Source organism: Lonchura striata, chromosome 21, assembly GCF_050655825.1.
Source record: "Lonchura striata isolate lonStrDom1 chromosome 21, ASM5065582v1, whole genome shotgun sequence".
Lineage (NCBI taxonomy): Eukaryota > Metazoa > Chordata > Aves > Passeriformes > Estrildidae > Lonchura > Lonchura striata.
Window position 1 is genome coordinate 7,207,762 of NC_140723.1, and position 20,793 is coordinate 7,228,554.

General features: G+C 45.9%; 1 protein-coding gene across 2 annotated transcripts; it reads left to right on the forward strand.

Annotated features, from left to right (window-relative positions):
* Window positions 1-77: 77 nt before the first annotated feature.
* HP1BP3 (heterochromatin protein 1 binding protein 3) lies at window positions 78-20,739 on the forward strand. 2 transcript variants are annotated; one of them, XM_085558497.1, is made up of 13 exons: window positions 78-515; window positions 7,587-7,784; window positions 8,197-8,299; window positions 9,522-9,672; window positions 10,035-10,194; window positions 11,231-11,374; window positions 12,180-12,260; window positions 13,982-14,136; window positions 14,844-14,934; window positions 15,606-15,765; window positions 17,725-17,836; window positions 18,754-18,891; window positions 19,605-20,739. In XM_085558497.1, exons 2-13 carry the CDS (start codon window positions 7,689-7,691, stop codon window positions 19,888-19,890), a joined length of 1,677 nt encoding a protein of 558 aa, XP_085414623.1. In that variant the 5' UTR covers window positions 78-515; window positions 7,587-7,688; the 3' UTR covers window positions 19,891-20,739. The 2 variants fall into 2 exon arrangements, with proteins under 2 accessions (XP_085414623.1, XP_021393566.1); XM_021537891.3 differs by having other exon boundaries at window positions 78-110.
* Window positions 20,740-20,793: the final 54 nt, after the last annotated feature.

Sequence of the window (20,793 nt, forward strand, 5' to 3'; positions counted from 1 at the left end):
CGCCCCCCCGCCTCGCGCCGCGGCTCCGCCCCTCCCCTCGGCCGCCCCCCCCCGGTCCCGCCGCCGCCGCCGCCATTGGAGGCGCCGCCGCTTTGTGTCCGCCGGGCCCGGTGAGTCCCGGCCCCGCCCGCCCCCGGCGCCGCGCCGGGCGGGACACGGGGCCGCGCCCGGGAGGCCGCGGGTGCTGCGCGCGAGGCGCGGGGGCGGCCTGACGGCGTCGCCGAAGGGGCGCCGGAACTGCCCTCAGCGCGTCCCCCCCCCGCCCTCCCTGCCCTGACAGGCCTGGGGGAGCGGGGCTGTCGTGACGGGGAGTCGCGACACGCTGCGTAGGCGCGGCTCGATGTCGCGGTGGGCTCGGTCTGGCACGGGCCCGAGGAGGCGGCCTCGGGTGGCGCCGGGCCCGGCGGGGCCTGGCGGGCTGCGGGCCCGCGGGCCTCACAAAGGAGCTGCGGGGCTCAAACACGCCTCAAGCACGCCTCTCCCGTCCCGCCGGCACAGGGCGAGCCCCGGGGAAGGTCAGCGGCGGAAGGGGCTGGCAGGGCCACGACACAATAAATAATGGCTATTTATAAACTTAGGGAGCGCCTTGGCTCCCGCCGCGGCCCTCCCGCCTTTGGCCGCTCGGCTGTGCGGTTGTTCGGGGTTTTGCCTGCACTAACTCGCTTCCTCAGCGCCCGGCAAGTGCCGCCGCTCGAGGGGAGCCTCAGCCTGGCTCGGTGTGTCTCCGCTTCCTAAAAGAGGTCGCTAATCGCCCTCGGCGCCGATAGCGATGGCTACAGACCTACGCGTGAGGCTCCCGGCACTTGCGAGTGCCTCCCTGCGCCCCGGTGCTCGCAGCCTGCTTAAGGAATGTTAATCGCCCTCCTCCCCATAGTGCTCAGGTTCTCTACGGAGAAAGCTGTTAAATTCCACTCTGCAGCGGGGCTGCTCCAGGCAGGCTTCCGTTCCTGTATCGCTATCCTTCTTGCCTCTCAAGGCTGTGGCGTGTTTTTGGGTAAAACATCGCATAGATTTAAGGAGTGAAGGAGCAGTTTCTGGGGTGGCTTTTGCCAGGTCAAGGGGGCCCCATCACCTTACCTGCTCCACCTGAGGACAGCTCCAGACTGGGAACACTTCAGAACAAATCCTTCTGTATTTTTACTCTTTTCCCACTAACCAATGTCTGCAAAACACTGGGGAACTGCGCAGCTTGTGCTACAGAAGAAAAGTTGGATTATGTGAGGTTGTGGGTGTGTTCTCTCCTTCATACAGTGTAGCAGGGAACGATCGCTTGGATAGTTTGTTTACAGATGTGGTATTTCTCGGATACTCGGGTATTTCTCACTTCTTAAGAGCCCTACTGAATTATTTCTGGGTTAGCGACCGTGTCACTTCCCCGTGCTTAACTAACTGTTAAGTGTTGCACTCTGATTTCCCAGCACGTGACTTTTGTTTGCTTTGACCATAAATAGTATTTTTAGCATCTTCAAGAAAGAGTTGGCCAGCAGTCTTTGGCAAGCAGCTCCCATTGAGGCGGGAGAGGTTCGGAAGTGCTTGTGTTTGTAAACAGCGTCCCTTCTCCATGAGAGCAGTGAGGGGAGAGGGAGGTGAGTTCAGTTCAGGAGGGGAGGTGTTTGATGGACTGGGCAGGAGAGCACAGACCTTCCTCAGGTGAGACTTCAAAAAATTGTTGGATAGAGTGGGAGATCTTTGGAAATCAGGAATGAGTAGAGGGGAAAAAAAACACATAATTCCTGTTGGGGGGAAGAACCTGGTATAAATACCTTGCAAAAAGGTGACTTTTTAAAGAATTCTCTTGTTTACCTGTGTGAGCTTTATAATTAATGTTCTTCTCAATTCATCATGCATGTTGGTCAGGCAGAAGGTCCTTGAATTGCTTTTTTGTCTTCAGAATATCTTTTCCTGTGGGTTTTTTTTTTTTTCCCTTTCAGCAGAAAGTGACATGTAAATCTTTTGGCAGCGTTTTGTTACAAGTGACCTGGGGTCCTCTGAGGATTTAAACTTCTGTGAGAGGGAATAAAAGTGTTACATTGATGAACTATAATGGGAAGTGTGGGTAGATTTCTTACAGACTGCAATGGAATAATGGCTTTTGTCATGTATAGTTTTGGCTGTAGAATAATAACTAATAGCTGAATAAGTAGTAGTTGGGAGGAGGGTTTATACTGTGGTTTTAAATTTATCTAGGCAAGGAGGAGATGGCCTATAAAGGGTTCAAACCCTGGTACGTAACACTTGCAGCCTAAATTTTCATTCAAGTGTCAGCAGTTTGTCAAAATTCATTAAGTTGGATCCTGAATTAAGATATTTTATCCAAGGCTATGAAAACTTTCAGCAGGGGATTTTTCATGTTGGAGTTGTTTTAACTTTGTGACCTGAGCTTGTTTTAAACTTAAAGCTGAACCCTGTGCATGCTAACAAGGGTGATTTCATCCCTCAGTGGCCATGAGGCATAGATAGAGTGTGTAGAATTTAGATCAAGGGCCATTCAAGCCAAAAACTGTTCAAAACTCCTAACTGTTCCTCAGAGCTTGTCACCATCATGATCCTGAGCATCAGTGTGGTGAAGGATTATTTTCAGACAGCCATACAGGCAGAAATTCTGCTTCATATTAGTCCCTTGGCTGAGGTTTCTGTGAGTTTTAGGTGTAATTTAAGTTGCTCACTGACTGTGGCTATTTGGGGACGTGAGGAAAAACCCCTGGGTGTAGGAATGGAAAATAATCCAAGCAACAGAAATGATCTGTTCTTACTGGCTTCTGTGCAGGTCAGAGATTGTTGGTGAGAGAATCAGAAACCTGTAGTGGTTTTCTGTTGAGCTGATGGTTTTTGTGTAGAGAACAGTGGAGGTAGGGCATGGGTGGTTACTTCATGGGAATTACATGGGGTTACTACATGGGGATTGGGCTGGCTTGGGGCTGCTGGTGTTGGACCCTAACAGAGACAAGGGCTGAGCTCAGCCCTGGGTCAGAGCATCAGTCTCACTCTAGTAATGTACCAATTTTTTTTTTTTTTATCTTCAGTGAAAGGAGCATCTGTGTGCACAGAAGGGCAAGGTTTAACTTTTGCTGTGTTCTATAAAAATCAGGACAGGTTGGGTTGGACAGGGGACAAATAAGTTGGGTTGCATTCATGGCATTTGGAGTCAGAGGCTCAAATTCAACACTGAACGAAAATGTTTTCAAATGAAAATATATTTTTAGGCTTAAAAACCTCTCCTTTGGGTCTCTGAATGTAGGAATTCCTGCGGTTGGATGCTAGAACTGTGAAGGATTTTTGCTGTGCTCCCCTGGACCCTGAAGTATGGGGTTTGTTGTTCCTCCCATACCCTATGCAGGGAAGGAGGGGATGGAAATGGACACTGTAAAACAGGCTGAGGAATTGCTGCCTGGCAAGTGGGGAGCTCTGGGGGTGTGTGCTGGACCACTGCTCCCAGTTAATTGAAACAAGCTGCTCCGTGCAGGGCTCAGGTAGCCTGGAGCAGAGCCCTGGGAGCCTCCACTGCAGGAGAGCTGCAAAAGCAGACCTTGGGGCTGAATCTGGGGACATTCCAGGGAGCTGGGACACCTCCTGGGGAATGGTGGCCCTAAGGATCGGGACAAAACTTGTTGGATGCAGCAGGAGTGATGGGAATGCCAGCTGTGCTCAGCACATACGAGGGAGTTTCCAAGTGGGTTGACAAATAAGGATCAGAAGTTGGAACTAACTTTATATTCTTTATTCAATAACATATTTTATTAATCTGCAGGACTTTAGGCTGGATTAAATGACTAAATACTCCTGGGCTGATTTAGCCAAGCCCACAGGCAGCTCCATGAGCTGGAAAAGCTAAAGGATTTTTGCTGGAACGCCTCAGTGGGCAGGCAGTGGAACCCCCAGCTGAGAACTCCTGACAGACACAGTTGTATCTGAGATGTTGCTGGATTATATACTGTGACCATGTAGATACTGAGGGTTTGACAATGGATCTGCTGCTACCCGGGCTGGGTTTTTAGGGAGCAGCTTGGAGGATTTCAGGGGGACAAAGACTTAACAGAGTTGTGCAGCTTGCTGTTTAGAAGGTGATGCATTTTGGCATGTTTGATTTGGAATTGCAGAAGTATTAACATTTCCTGTGCTTTTTTTTCCTTGCAATTTCCAAGTAATTTAAATACTCTTGTGCATTATAGAGTAATAAATAATTGTCAGTAATCGATAGCCTGGTTTTTAAACCCAGTTTTACTGTGCTTTCTAAGACCTGATATCAAACAGCTGTTTTTGCTTGCATGACTTGTCAGGTTGTTGGATTTGTACCCCTTGTTGCCCTGCCTTCTAACCTGCATAAAACCTTTTTTTAGCCATTTTTGACCTCATTTCTAGGCTGGTGTCGTGTGCTTTGTACCCAGTCACATCTAAGTACATCAATCACCCCTAGGTGTCATGTGACAGTAAGGGGACACCCCACTGGACCAGGATTGGACACACTTCCTTATTTTTCCATTGCATATTTGTTTTCAGCCTGCTCACCCTACCCCGAGTCCCTGTCAGTTGGAGTTTCTGCCAGCCTGACACTTGGATTGCCATATTCAAAACCTAATTCATCCTGAAGCATTTTCTCTCAAAGGAGGTTGAAGGCTAAATTTAAAATCTTACAGCCAGCAGAAATGCAACAATTCAGATGATTTTTTTTTAATTCTTGTGTCTCTTACATTAGTGGAGGGACTCCACACTTTGGAAATATTATCAAATATGTGTTTCACCTGAAACCTCCCTTTATTTGTTCCTAATAATGTGATAGTTCAGGAGGAGACTGCTATGGAGGGTTCAGAGTAGTTCCTGAAAAACTCTCTGTATCTTTGGATCTTCCATTAGCAGCTACTCCCTGAGCTGGGAGAGTGGACACATTCCTGCTCATCTAGAAATCCAGGAGTTTGCGGGGGGCTTGTTGCTTATCAGCTCCTTGCTGGATTACCTCCTTTGGAATAACCAGTTCATGATAGTCTGGGAGCCTGTGAACCTATAGAAATCTGTAGTTTTCCTGTAGAAAAGGAGATGTAACTCTGTCAGGAGAGATTTCCTGTACTTTAGTGAAGGTTAGTATCCCAGTGGTGTTTTCACTGCTGATGTGATGATATTTTTCTGACAGTTGATTAGTTTTAAATGTTCAGTGAAATCACCCAACAGCCACCTTGAAAACTGCATCCTCAGCTGGTGGCTTCTACCCCCTTTCAAGGCACAACGTTTGTTTGATGTTTGTGTAAATGTAAAACCCAGTTGTTACTTTTTTTTATTGGGTGATGGTTGTGATTGTAGCTGTGGTTCCTGTTTAAAGTTGTCTTTTGAAATCGTGTGTCCAAGTAACAGCTGGCTTGGGTGACTTGATCTCTCCTTTACATGGATCTGGTGTATTTGGAGAGGGGAATGAGATTGTCTACATTGTCATTGCAAAACTCTCTTTTTTCACTGTATCTTTTTGATGAACTGAATTCAGGCCTGTATGTGGTTGATACTTCACGCGCAGTGCAGAAACCACTTTTGATGCCCTTGTGGAAAGAAATGAGCTGAGCAGGCACAGTCCCTGAGAGGATGTTCTCACGAGGTGGAGCTTCTGACCTGGCCCCTGGAGATCAGTGCCTTGCAGTCAGGAGGAGATTGTCCTCCTGCCCCTTTGATTCCCTGGGCCTTTTGAGCAGGAGATGATCCAGAGGGACTCAACAAACCTGAATTTCTGCTGGATCCTGGCTTGTTTGCATGTACTGTAGGCACAGAAGTGAGGAATTGTGCTTAATTGTACTCTAGAGAGCAAAAAGACTCCAGTGCTTTTTACAGTCATATAAACGAAAGGGTTTCCAGAACTTGGGGAATTTTAACTCAAAGTTGGGAGTACTGTTTTCATGCATGTGTCATGCAGGTTACACAGCTTAAAAATACTTAAACCCCAGGACCATGTCAGCTACAGTGTGGCTTGTGTGTGTTTTTAATCCCAGGGAATGCATCTTTTGTAGTCCCCAACTGATTTCCCTCTGGGGCAATCTACAGTTGGTTATTTTAGGACTCAGTTCAAAATTCTGGCATTTTTTTAAAGGGCTTTAGACTCTGCTTGCTAGAGGAAACACTGGATATTGAGCTAAAGACTGGTGAAAATTTTCTTTTTTTTTTTCCCTTTCACTTCCCACACTTGAGGAAGAAAGGTTCCTTAAAACAGGCCAGATTTTTTTAAGTGCTGTGCTAAATTCTGTATATTCTAGTTGGCAATTAGTATATTTTCACATCCTGACATTTCACAAGAAAGCTTCACTGATCTCATTTTTTTGTTTTGTTGGCATGTGGTGTGTTTTGATCTTTCTGTTTGGCCTCAGAAGAAAACATCCAGTGCTGTTGGGCTTTGCTTTCCCTGGTGCTGAGGCAAGACCAGTTCTCTGTGGGTTTTCAGAGAGTGGCTGTTCAGTTCCTGTCAGAAGTGCCTCTGACTGATTAGGGATCCCCACTGCTGAGTAATGACAGGACTGTATTTTTGGGCAAGAAAATGTTGATGTGGTACAGAGATGTGCAATGGGGAGAGCAGTGCTGAAACTGTGGTGAAAGTCAGTTTGAAAGCAGGGCTGGGGCTGTTCAAGAGGAAAATACCCAGGCTGGAGAAATACCTATTGAAAAAGAAAGTTTTGGATAAGTGCCTGCCTTCTGAGTGAAAAGAGACACCCAGAGGAGGTGAAAACGGGGGCATTTGGCTGTCTCTCTGTCAGGAGGGGAGGAGGCCAGGCTGAGCTTGATTTTTGGATGCAACTGGGACAAGTCCAGCCGTGGTCTGCTGGAGGTGAGGCTTTGCCTCTGAGGATACTCAGAAGCTTTTTAAAGGGAATGCTGAGAGGAAGTGAATGAACCAATGAATCCTGGTTTTGTGATGGAATTAGTGGAGCCCCTCTCTAGGAGAGACCAGTGCAGGCAGATGGGCAGCAGGTAAGAAAGGCTGTAAAAGCATAATAGTGGTAGGGGCTGAGACTTGATGAGGGTTAAACTAAGCTTAACCCATTTGTTATCCACGACAGTGCATGTGTTTGGAGCAAAGCTTTTGCAAGCTTATGCTTTCTGGTAGAAGGCATGAGACTGTTCTTCTGATTGTCTTTTTTTTTTTTTTTTGTCAAAAGATGTCTTCATTTCTTTAAATTGCATGGAGTATCGTTTGAGGGAGCATGGCTTGGGTTCCCAATGCTTGTATCTTGTGCCTGACAGATGTAATGGTGTAATGCCTTAGCTCCAGGTGCCAGCTCCTGCTTTTACCCAAAGTCTCTGAGTTCCCTCATGCAGGGCACAGTGCAATGACTGCTTCTCATCAATGCTTGCCCTTAACTTAAAGAGCCTTTTTATCTTTCAGCCATCTTCTAATGGAGCAGGTCTGGCTTGCACCTTTCCCATTTCTGCTCCACCTATAGCTTACCAGTTTGCACACATGTTTTAGCATCTTTGTTGAATGCAAGTGTTTGTCAGTTGTGTTAGTCATGAGCTGTAAGTCATTTTTCCTTTTCTTTTTAATCTTTAATTTGATAGATACATGGATGCAGATGTTTTTGTTTTGTTAATTTTTACACCACATCTTTTCTGTACTTTAGGTTGACTCCTCACTGCACTGTGAAAGCCATTAGGAAAAAGTCCTTGGGGTTAAAACGTGGGGCTCCACAGTTACCTGCACTTGGGTCTAGAAATTAATTTAAATGTCGACTGATCTATCTGAAGCTGAACCCGTGCATCATAAGGCGCTTCCACTCTTAACGGGAGCTCAGCTGATCCACACGGACAAGTTAAGTGAGGTAGGGGCTGGCCCTTTCTCCAAGCTTGCCCTTGGATCAGTCCTTGGCTTCCAGTCCTGCTCAAGGTTACTCAGTACTCTTTCTGCCCTGCTTCTAGGAAACTCAGCTGGGAGTCTAACAAACTCTGCTTCCCCTTCCCTGCTTTCCCTGAGTTGATATACCTGTCAAAATCCTCAAATGCTCATCTCACTTAATTTGGAATTGAAATTATTTCTTTTCTAACCATAAAATGTGGAACTATCCTCTCCTAGTATGCTTTGAAGAAGCTGGTTTGAGGGCTACTGTCTTTTAACATCCTAAAAAATCCAAACCAGAATATTTCTACCTATGCTGCTTTGATTTACTTTAATCCCTTTTCAAAACTTTCTGATTCTTTCCAGCATCTGTGCTGATTTTCACATGCTTTTTGTAGAAAGTAGAAGACGACACAATGCCAATCCGCCGCTCGGTGAATGCTTCGTCCCGGGAAACTCCTCCCAAAAGCAAACCTGCTGAAGGGGAAGAGGTCAAAGCAGGTACAGTCATGGCTCTAGAGGGGGTTCATATACATCCAAACATAGGCTGGTTCTGAAACTCCTGGAAAACCCTACAGCCAGGATGCAAATATTATTAATGTTTGGCTCCCTGTCACAGGCTTTTCCAGGATTTGTGTTTTGCAGACACTGTTTTCAGTCTGAACCCACTTGTTTTGTCTTTCATACCCTGTATCACTCCAGACATGAAAATATGGCTAAATATTGTCCCTTTTAAGTTTGCACATCCTTTAGGGTAAAGAAATTATGAAATTTCAGTAGCATCAGAAAGATGGTTTGAGATCAAAAGGTGGAGTTAATGAATGGAAAAAGAGTAGTCCATTTTTTTTTCAATTTTTCTGAGTAAAAATGTTTTACCACAACGTGTCATGCAATGATATTAACATGACTGGTCTTAGCAGCTTGGCCTCAGTGTCCCAGAATGTGTCATTTCACTACTGCAGTCAATTGGTTTCACTGACTTTATCCTATTTGATGTCACAAATTAAAAAGACTGCCTACAAAACTTACTCTTAATTCACTGTGTATTTTAAAGGCCTCCATGGAAAAACTGCACAGGAATGGATCAGAAATGCTTAAGCTGCACGGAGCAATGTTGGTGGGCAATTATTTATCCAAAAAGTCTGGAATTTCAGTTTATATGCATTTTATCTAGTAGGCAGCCCAGTCTCTAAGGCCAGTTCTCAGCTAAATGTACTTTTAGGTATTTTTTATTTTTTTATTTCCTTGGTAAGTTGATTTCTGACTGGATTTGATCCTTCTATCCAAGTGCTCCTGCCAATGCACGTGCCACCCAAAACTTTGCCAAGTCTGGGAAAATGTGATGGAATTGTAATTATCCCTCAGGTGCTTTTGTGTTTGAAAGCAACTGGGTCATAAGCAAAGCTACTTCTTAGAATCAACAGCAACTTGTGGAGTTAAGAGAAGAACACTGTTAGAACTGGCTAATTGTGAAAATATTGCATGATGTTGTTTGTAGTTATTCTGGCATTTGAAGGCTGACTGGACCTTTGTGGAAGCTCTTTTCAGTACTTTTCTTCACTTTTTAAATTGCTTTTAAATAACACATTTAAGTTAGTGAAAATAAATTGGTGGGAAATAATTAGTGGGGTATGTTCTTAAGTTTGGGTTTTGTTCCCTCTACCTTCCTAGAGAATAAAAGCTGGTTTTGGATGGTAAATTCATGCTTTTTCACATTTTCTAGATGCAGAAGTCACCTCTGAGGAATCTGCCTCTGCTGGAGAAGAGCAAGAGACTGAAACCTTGCCTGCTGCATCCAGTGAAGCAGAACAGCCAAAGGAACCTGAGAATGAAGGGAAGGAGGAAACAAAGTCCTCAGAAGAAACCAAAAAGGAGTAAGGCTTACTTGGTGCTGAATTCAGGGATTTGGGTAGGATTCTGAAGGAAGTCAGGCTCTACAGAGAGAAAAGATGGTGGGAGAGAAAAGGAAAATGAGTGCCATAAGGTGCATCTCCTTAAGATACTTTAAGGAAGAAGCTCCTGATCACGTGGAGCTGCTGTTCTCAAACATGTGAAGCTGAATACCAATACAAGGTCTCTCTTTTACTAATAGAAACATCAAAGTAGTCTTTAAGTTACATTAATTTAAATAATGTCAGATGTTCTGGGCTTTTTTTTTTGTTGTTGTTGTTCTTGTCCTGCTTGTTGGCTTGTTTTAGTGCCTCCTGTCTTACTATTGCTCTGCATTTTCCCTAAGTGAGAAGGATCAGACTAAGGAGAAAGAGAAGAAGGTGAAGAAGACCATCCCTGCGTGGGCTACGCTCTCTGCCAGCCAGCTGGCTCGGGCACAGAAGCAGACTCAGATGGCAGCCACCTCCCGGCCCAAAATGGATGCGATTTTAACTGAGGCCATCAAGGTCAGCAGGACACAAATGTGGTTTTTATTCAATCTGTGTTCTAAAACACACAATTTCAGCTTGCTGAGGTGCAGGTGACAGTGCTGTGTATTAGTAGGAAGCTGCATGTGTAAGATGGCTGTGCTTGTTCTGGAAGCCCATGGAGCTGACATGTGAGTCCATGAGGGTGATGAGGGGCCCCGTAGCTGATATCTTTGTTTAGAATTTGTTTCCCTCCCTAATTACATGATGAGGAACAGCTAGGATGGCATAACCTTGTTGATTGCTGTCATAATTTTGTTTGCTGTGCCTCCTAGCCATATTTGACTTCATTTACCTGCATTCATCCATCCATTTGATACATGTGCTTTCTTTCAGCATTAACTTACTCTAACTCAGTACAGATGGAGATACTGTAAACCTGCATTCCAAAGTCTTGGTTTAGTTGGTCCTGGTTTACTCTATCCCTCCTGACTGTCAGAGGAGATCTCTGCTGTTGTAGCTGTGCTGCTGCCCCCCTCTAAGGCTTGGTCGCTCCCTTCAGAGGAGGCGGGGACTCCACCCGCCTTAATTGCAAGATGGCCTTTCCATCTATCTTCAAAAGATGAACGTTACTAAAACAACTTCACTAGGTTTTGCTAGTTTTGCTAGTTTACTGATGTCAATCCTCCATCTTCTTAAAAAAATAATTGGCAGGTTGTCCTGGCTTAATGATTACTCAGTCTGGCATTAATAAAATGTTAGTAAATCAGTTGTGCAGTGCTGCAAAAGGTAACTATTTGTATTTTAAGACATTCTGTGTGAGGGCTTCAGAGCAGGGCAGTAGTAGATATGTGCTTGCTGTGCTGCTTTTGTGTTGTTTGTGTTGCTCTTCAGCTACCCAGAAGAGGAAAGTTAAGTATTTTGTTAGTCATGTTTTATACTTGATTCACAGTGGGGAAAAGGCCAGTCCTGGCACCCTGTGGTGGCCTGTGTGCATCAGTCCGATCTCTGTTCTTCCACCCCACTCAGGATAGTTCCAGTGTAGGTGGTTTCTGATGTTTTGTGTCTGTTTCAGGCCTGCTTTCAGAAGAGCGGTGCCTCGGTCGTTGCAATAAGGAAATACATCATCCACAAATACCCTTCCCTGGAGCTGGAGAGGAGGGGATACCTCCTGAAGCAAGCACTGAAAAGGGAGCTGGAGAGGGGAATCATTAGGCAGGTAAGAGCTGCTTTGTGGAGATGGCATTGCTGAAGAGGGACTATTTCCAAGGGCCTGGAGTGCCAGGACAAGGGGGAATAGTTTCATAGTGCCAAAGAGCAGAGTTAGATGAGGTATTGGAAAATGATCCTTCCCTGGGGGGTGAGGAGGCCCTGGCACTGGCTGCCCAGAGCAGCTGTGGCTGCCCCATCCCTGGCAGTGTTCAAGGCCAGGTTGGATGGGCTTGGAGCAACCTGGGATAATGGAATGTGTCCCTGCCCACGGCAGGGGTAGAACTGGGTGATTTTTAAGATCCCCTCCAGCCAAAACCATTCCATGGTTTTGGGAACTGCATAGGAATTCCTTAACTCCATTAGAAAGTCTGTGGAATGAGCATGTTCCCCCTCGTGGAGGTTCCTCAACCTCTGTCACTGCTTTGTTGGACACTGGCAGGATTTCAGCACTGTTGTGTCAGTTGCATTCTCGACACCGTTGGTTTTTGTGCAATTCCTGCCATTTCTGGGTGTTGTGTCACACAGCATTGCAGCAGCACATGAGTCCCACAGTGTCACTTTTGCAGCAGTGTGGGTTTTAACACTTTAATTTTTGCCTGTGTTATCTGTCAGGATCTCCTGGTCAGCACAGCAGAGTATGTCCCAATGTCTGGCTGCAGTTTCTGATCTTACTGAAGTTTCAATGGGTTCAAGTCAGGCCTCTGCCATAAAAACCCACTGCAGGGTGACAGTGCATTCAAAATCTGCATCATGATAAGTTCCTCTCAGGTTGTTAGTATCCTGAGTTACTCTGTTACTTTCTCTTGAACCAGGTGAAAGGAAAGGGAGCTTCTGGGAGCTTTGTGGTGGTGTCTAATGCAGGAAAAACTGTTCCAAAATCCAGAGACAGAAAGGTAAGATGGATCATTTTAAACAACACTCTGAAATGTACTGCACTGAAACACATGTACCTTACCCAACATTCTCAACCCAGTGTTCTCTTCCTTCCTGTGCTTTTTCTCCCCAAGTACAGCAATTAAAACACTCATCCCACTGGTATCAGAAAGCTACTGTGAGGAATTAAACCCAAGTCGAATGATCAAAATCTCAGTTTTAAAATGTTTACATTAACCCCCTAGGCTTTGGTTCAGAGACAGAAAACTGAATTACCATGAAACTCTTCTTCTGTCTTTACTAGGCAGAGAGAAGTGCTTCTCAGGTATTGGAAGAGAGTTTTATGGTACTGCTCTGTGTGTTTTACGTGTTGTGTAGATAAAGGGAAGTCTTTAGGACTGAGAGGAATGTTTTCCCATCAGCTTTGAGGACAATGGGAGGAAGAAGAAAATATCTTAAGGCTTCTGGAAGAAAGCTGCTGATGCTTGGTGTTGTTGGGAAAGAGGATGGTTTATTGAGCTTCACAGTTAGTTGTGGTCCCAGCACTTCTGATCTCCACTCCATGCTGTGTTGAGTGTGTGAAACACATTCCTAACGCTGCAGTTACAAAATGTTTAGCTGGAATTGCCAATCCCTTGGGATTAGACAGGTGACATTAGACATGTAACACCTTGGTGGTCAGCTCTTGCCTCCTGGTGAGACCAAAAGCCCTAAAATTGAACCTGGTATAGGGCCCTGGAAGAAACTAATTGTAGTGGAATTATTGAGCTCTTAAACAGAGCTCACTGGCTCCATAAGAAGTGTGAGCAAGGCAGCTGATACCTGCTGACACATCACCTCTCTCTGCAGCATATGGGTGTCTTTGTTACCAGTTACTTTCTCTGCGTTGCAGCAAAGCAAATGTTTTGGATGAATTTGGCTGTCAAGGGAGCAGCTCCCTCACCCATTGCACTGTTTGCAGAGCTGCTGTTCAGCATCAAATCACTGAACTTCAGCACATTTTCTGTATAAAGCACAGACCATTTTTCCCTAATCGTCCCCTCTCATAGTAACAAAAGTGGTGGAGGAAAACTCAGAAGGGAATGTTGGCTTCAATCAAGATTTTATTGTGTTATTTGGAAAAAAAATAAAAAGAATCCTGTTTAACTGTTCATTTTGGGGAAGAAGACTTGATTTATGTAAACAAATTCTGTCTTTGAGTTTTAAGTTTTGTGTCAGCATGTATCATCATCTTCACAGAAAGGGTTATAAAGCATTGGCACAGAGGATCCAGAGAGTCACCATCCCTGAAATTCTTAAAAAAACCTGCAGATGTGGCACTTGGGAACATGGTCTGGTGGTGAACATGTCAGTGCTGAGTTAATGTTTGGACTTGATGATCTTGGAAAGCTTTTCCAGACTGAGTAATTCTGTGATTCTATGATTTTTCTTCTGTCTCACTGAAGTGTGGCAGAGGAAACCATCTATAGCAAGAGGAAGGAAGTAATTAAAAATACAGATGTTAGGTACTCAGCAATTTTTATTTGTAAAGTCTTTCTAAAACTCCTATGACAATTCAGCCAGATTTTCTGTATATCTCTTAAGCTGCAAACTGTTTTAAGTTGATAAAGAACTGCCTTACAGCTCCTGAGTTTCCAGCTCAGCAGCCAATGGCAGGAGCACTTATCCCCACATGTGCATTGCTGGTTCAAAAACCCAGAGTTTTAGGCCCTGCTGATGCATACAAGTCTGTGTGTTTCAGAAAAGCACTTCTGCTCTGAGCACAGAGCAGCAGGTGAAGCTGGAGGACGTCCTGCCGCTGGCCTTCACCCGCCTGTGTGAGCCCAAGGAAGCTTCTTACAGCCTGATCAAGAAATATGTGTCTCAGTATTACCCCAAACTCAAAGTAGATATAAGGTAAGTCTGGAGTTGCTTAAGGAAGCAGAGGACTGGGGAAACTGGGCCCTCCTCTGGTTCTGTCTCATTTCTCAATGATTCAATCTGGTAGGTAAGCCAGGTGCTGCTCTGAGTTGCAGGGCCTGTGGGAAAGCTTGAGGAAAAGCTGTGCCTTTTCCTGCATCCCTCCACATCCCATCTTTGTTCCTGACACCACCAGCAGTGCTGTTCTGCACACCTTAACGATACCCACATCCCTTTACTGCCTGGATGTGAAGGGCTCTCCTTGGAGTCTCATGCTCCTTGGATCTGGATGCTTTAAGGCAGCATGTATGTACAGTAATCTTTAAGCTGACCTGTGTGGAGCAGATTGAAGCTTGGGAAGCAAAACTAGGAAAAGCCTGCGTGTCACCTGTAACAGGGTTTTGTCAGCCCTTGTTTGCCTGTGAGCTGAGTGCCCACCACATCCAAATGTGCTGCTCAAGGTGAGTGGACCCTTGGCAGGGCCGCGTGCCCGGAGCTGCTGTGACACTGAGCCCACGCCGCTGCTCAGCTCCCAGCGTGGTGCCCGGGCAACGAGCCTCGCTGACAGGTCTCCATGTAAAGTGTCTGCATGTAGGCAGACACTCTAAGTGCTGCTCTGCTCACACGCTGCAAAGCTCTGTTTCTCTGTTTGTTTTTGGAGCTGTCAGTGTGTGTCAGTAAAGCTTTCTCCTCCTGTGTTTCAGACCCCAGCTGCTGAAGAATGCCCTGCAGAGAGCTGTAGAGAAGGGCCAGTTAGAGCAGATCACAGGAAAGGGAGCATCTGGGACATTCCAGGTCAGAGACTGGGTTCAATCCTTATTGACCACAAGCCTCGGATGTCAGTTACTGCGCCCTGTCCCCTGGTTTCCCTGGGTTGCCATTTCTCCAGCAGTCTGACATGCTCAGTGCTTGTCCAGCTATGAAGCAGTAGGCCTCTTGTTCTCCTCTTGGTCTCCATTTCAGGAGCAGACCCCTGTTCCCTCGCTGAGCGTGCTGCATGCACTGCTCAGCTCTGACTCACCAGCACAATAGGGAGCTGGTGTGGTAAGCTTTCCTTTCCATCCCTCACTGGAAGTGCAGCAGGTACCCCAGATGCCCGCAACATCTTTTACTCATGTGTGTGCCACGGAAATCTCTTGGGTACATTTGGTCCGTGGGATGGAGGAAGATGTGATTTATTTTGCTCTTTCCTCCCCTGAGCAATAAGCCCTTAGACTGCCACGTCTTTGCAGTGTATTTGGGAGCTGGGCTGAGGTGTTGCTGATAAAGCCCCCCAGGCCAGCTGACTGACTAGGCCTGTCCTCCCACCTATAGCTGGGAGAGCAGCGTTCCCTGTGCAGTGTTTTAATATTAAACATATCTGTGCTAATGCAGGAGCGCCGACCCACCTGGTGCAGAGGAGCTTGTCCTGACCTGGTTTGGGAGAATTTTGTCTTGATGCTTTTCTCTTCCTCCTTGGAAAATAGCTGAAGAAATCAGGGGAGAAGCCCCTGCTGGGTGGGACTCTGATGGAAGATGCCATCCTGTCTGCTATTGCGGCCATGAATGAACCGAAGACCTGCTCCACCACAGCCCTGAAGAAGTATATCCTGGAAAATTACCCAGGGACCAACTCCAACTTGCAGGGTAAAGTACTGATCCCTGTACCACTTCTATTCTGCATGCTGAGAGTCCTGCAGCTGCAGATGTGCCTGTGCAGCACCTTTAAACTGCTCTGTTGAGCTTGCAGGGAGCTGCAGCTGCTCAGCCCTTTGTGCTGCAGAGATGCTCTGTGGTTTTTGTTCTATCAGTTGCTTTCAAGCCAGTTCCTGAGACAGAATGCATGATTCTCTTGTCTATAGCCAGGAAGGGGGAATAGTATTTAAGTACTTCATTGTTCTTAAATCATCAAGTTGATTTCATATCTCTCTGCTTTGAAAGGGACAGCAGCTTGGCATCAATGCAGTTCCTAATTGCTTTTTATTTAGAGAACTTGTGTAGTTTAACTTTTTTTAAAAATTCATGAGCACCTCTCTTACTGATTTGTTTGAGACCCTACTTTGCATCTGATTTTTAAAAGGCCAAGCAAATAAGGAGAAAGCCAATTGTATTCTGTTTGGAAGGGTGATTTGGCATGTCTTTGTTCCCAGGAGTGACACTAATGTCTGGTTTGACTTTTGCTTGAGCAGAGGCTTTCAAGCAGATGTTCTGGTGGCTTATTTGGGTTATTTGGGCTGAGCCCCCATGCAATTGGATGATGCTGGAGGTCCGTAGAGACAGACTGGGGTCACAGTGGTCTCTGCTCAAACCTGAACATAGATCAGTTTGTTCCTGTGGTGTCACTGAGCTGGTGCCATTCCTCAGGAGCAGAGAGGAGATTTCTGATCCCACAGTCTTTACCTGGAGCTGGAGCACAGCATCAACACAGCTGTTTGGTGCAGGGTTACTGACACACAGCACAGGTTCCAGGACTAAGAAGCTGCCCTGAGGCCTTCTGCCAATTAGAAATTAATGTTGGGTGTGACTTGTTAATCTTGGGCCAGGGAAAATAGGTTCCAGTCTTCCTAAGCTCTCCCATGGTTTATTTTCAGGACCATTGGAAATGTCCCTGGTCCTTAGGGCCTGTGTTGAGCCAGCCTCCAATGCTTGTCACTCCTGCAAGGCCAATAAGGAAATCTCAGCTTGCAATCTGTTGTTTTCTTTCTCCTTCCATTACATAAAAGGAATTTTGATGATCTCTGCTTTGTTCTGAGAGAACTAGAGGAAGATCTGGTGAGATGTGAAAAGCAGGCGGGTACACACTGCAGAGCACAGCTCTGCTGTCTCCCCCAGTTTATGCCTCATCTCAGAACTGGACTTGACTGGAGTCAAATCCCTTGCATGCTGTTATTGACCTTTGATACCCAGAGTAAAACCTGCCTTGTGGTTATAAAAACTTTGGAACATACTTGAGAGTAAACCTTGTTTTTTCCTGGGAGCTCAATATGTAAATGGCCCCTCTAATTCAAGCTGAAAATGTTTCTGAACTGACTAAAGAACCCAAGACCTTTGCCAGAGACAAAGATCCCCTGTATTTGCACAGTTTGAGTTTCAGTTCTTACACAGTACACAATGGAATGGCTGGAATAAAAGTCTGGAGTAAGAAGTTCATTTGTTGTATTTCTAGACCAGATATTTTACCCTTTAAAAAGCAAAACACAAAGCAAACCACAGTATGGGGAAAGATGCAGCACATACAACATTTAGGATATGAGGAGATCAAAACCAGGGTAAAAGGCTTGTTTTAAAACACACTTTAGAGGACATTCTGAGACCTGGGTTAAATCTGGACAGTGGTGGTTACATGGTGCTCCCAAATGACTTATGAAGGAGCATCCCATGATCATGACATTGGACATGTGCACTGTTCTCGATTCCTTCTTTTGGAGAGTTTAAAGCCACTCTTACAGGTGCTCAGGAACAATATCTTGTATCTTGCTCAAATTGATGGAGAGGATTTCCCATCCTGACTCCAGCTCTGATTTCAGAGGACACAGTAGAGAGCAGTAAGATCAGACAAGAGTATAAAGATAGTAACACAACCTTTCTCTGATTTCTTTTTCACAGTGCATCTACTGAAGAGAACCCTGCAGAAATGTGAGAAGAATGGCTGGATGGAGCAAATTTCTGGGAAGGGCTTCAGTGGAACCTTTCAGCTTTGCTTCCCTTATTACCCCAGGTAAAGATCTGGTCTGTAAAATTATGTTCAGGAGTTTTGCACAGCTCAAGTATCAGAGCTGAAGATCATGAGCCAACCTCCTATTTACAGGGAAGTTGTGGAGGGTTTAATCACTGGTGAACTGCCACATTGTCATCCATATTCTGGATAATGGCATTACACGGGTGAACAGAAAGCTGACTTCATTAGGAAGGGAAACTTTTAAGGGCTCAGTGTTCTCAGGTAGTCTGTTGTGCTGATTTTGTTGCAAGTTGGGCTATTTCATTGTTCTGTGCTAAAACCAATTCACCTGAGCAGGGACTGGGGTGGGTTCTCCATGCCAGGATGCTCCTAAGGAGCAGGACCCAGATGTTCCTTCCTTAAGGGTGGAGAAGTGGGAGGAGGGAGGATGACCTAGTTTAGTTACTGAGTCTAAACCAGCCTTTCTTCTCCTGTGAGCTGATACTGTGCTGGGCCATGTGGAGACCTAGGATGAGGCCTTGGTGTCCCAGAAAGAGCCAAATGGCAGCACAGTCATTGAAGTGCCTGCTCCCCAGCCCCCTTTATTGCACATGTGAGCCCCCACAGCTTCAGCCATGCTTAGCTGCTGGGGTCTGATCCTGCCCCTTTGCTGTTCCTCTCCCTGGGTTCGCAGGGAAGGAGCAATGAGGGATAGGAAAAATGGAGAAATGGAGAAGGGACAGCTTAGGGCTGGTACGTTCCCAGGCTGTCGTGTTTCTGCCATTGCAGAGACTAAATAACCTTGGTTTGGGACAGCAGCAATCACAGAATTCCTGGGGGTATTTCTGGATTGGACTAAAGCTGTAACCTTAGGGGGAAGCTGCAGTGCCAGAGGAGAGCCAGTGTTACCCGGGGCTTGCTTACCCTGGAGTTGTGCCTTAGAAGCAAATCATGCCCTGACCAGACCCCTCTTGTAGCCCAGATGTGCTCTATCCAGAGAAGCAGCAGGATGAGGATTCTGAGGAATCTGATGAGGAAGAAGAGGAAGAATCTGAGGAGGAAGAAGAATCTGAAGAGGAAGAGTCTGAGGAGGAAGAGCCACCACCAAAGAAGAGGTATGGCAGCATGAGAGCTGTGTGGGCTCCTTTGGATGAAATAAATGTCTGTCACAGCTGTAGAGTGCTCAGGTGTGTGTGTGTTCTTGGTATGGTCACCTATCCACAGGTGTTGGCAGGAGTTTCTAATTATTCCTTATTCCAGAGGTACTGACCTCCCCCATTCCATAATTTGAAGCCTTCCCTTTTCTCCTCCAGATGAGAGAGAGCCTGTGTTTATTCTTTGCATTGCCTTTAGTCTCCTGCTTTAGAAAGTGTGATGTTTTGCATGGAAATTTTTATATTTATTTTTTCCTTAAAATAATTCATCCCTACAGTAATTATTTGCAGCTCTGTAGCCAGATATGAGACCAGCCTCACTCAGAATTTGGACTTAATATGAGTGTTGTTTGTTAAGTAATAAAATCCCATTTAGAGAGAGAGATAGTGCTTAGGGCTCTTAATTGTTCTGACAGCTGACTGATTCACTGTCATTATTTATATGTTTATTTGCCTAACAAAGGGGTTGTAAGCTGGCAGCTCTGTGGAGATGGGAAGTGCTCAGTGTAGAGCTACCAGAGGAGCTCTTGCTCTTTGGGATTTAGCTCATGGAATGTGCTGGCAAAGGACAGGGATGCCAAGATGTGCTTCATTTATGCAAATTGCTGACAGCAGCTCTGCTCTGGGTACCGTTTGTGCCTCCACTGAGTTTCTGTGCTGTCTCTTCCTGACAGGATGCAGAAGAGACCACCCCCCAAATCCCGGAGCAGGGCCCCTCCGATGAAGCGAAGAGAGTCCAAACCCAAGCCAAGGAAAACCCCCACCCCCCGCCGGGGCAAAGCAAAGCCCCCTCCCAAGGTCAAAACCCCTGCTAAGAAAGCCAAACCAGCAGCCCCAGCCATCAAGAAAGCCTCCAGTGGCAGCTCTTCTAAGAAACCAGCAGCCAGTGGAAGGAAGGAAGTGAAGCCCTCTGCCAAGGGCAAATCTACCATGAGGAAATCTCTCCGGGCAAAAAAGTAAAATGTTTCCAGTGTCAGGGAATCCCATGGTCAAATCCACAATCTTGTTTTATAAGTCAACGTGCATTTGTATTTTAGTTCTGATGCTTAAATACTTCTTTAATTTTTTTTTAATTTTTTTTTCTTGAATGATGGGGAAAAGCTGAAAACTAAATCAAACCAACCCGAGCATTCATTAGATCTCAATGCTGTGCCTCGTGCCTACCCCTCCCCTGGAACGAGTCATCTTTACTTTCTGCAATAATTTTAGGACTTTTCTAGGACGTCTCTAATCTGTACATTTATGGTGTTCCACGTGGGTTTCAGGGGGGAGGGTGGCTTTTAAAACAATTCTTCAAAGAAGATCTTTATATCTTTAGACAGCAGGAACAAGATGATTGGGGGAATGTGATTCTTTACTGAGAAGGTGCCATGGCAGAGGAGTCCTCCCTAGATCCCTGCATGCCGGGGTCCTTGGCGCTCCCATGAGGGAGCTGTGTACAGACAGCACTTGCACTGAGCCCCGAGGTGCTGCTCTCCTCAGCCATGGGCCCAGGGGTGGCTGCTGAGTTGGATCCTTGGCGTCTCCTGAGGGTCTGATGCCAGAGGGGCTCCAAAAGGGGCAGCTCTTGGTTAGGCGGGTGATTTGAATTAGTGTTTCCACACCACATCTGTTACCTTAAAACCAAAATATATCAAAGTCTTCTTGAATCCAACTTTGAAATGTTTTTAAGAGATGAAAAGCCTGAGTTTGTCACCTTTTGTTTACCCTTTTTTAAAGAGAAGTTGGAAAGCTATACAATTGCTAATGTAGAGATGTTGATAAGTGAAGAACATGCGGTTTGCTAAAATAAAATGAAACTAGATTCCAGGCCTGCTTTCTATGTCCATTCTCTCCTCGCCCCAGCTTCTCCTCCTGGAAAGG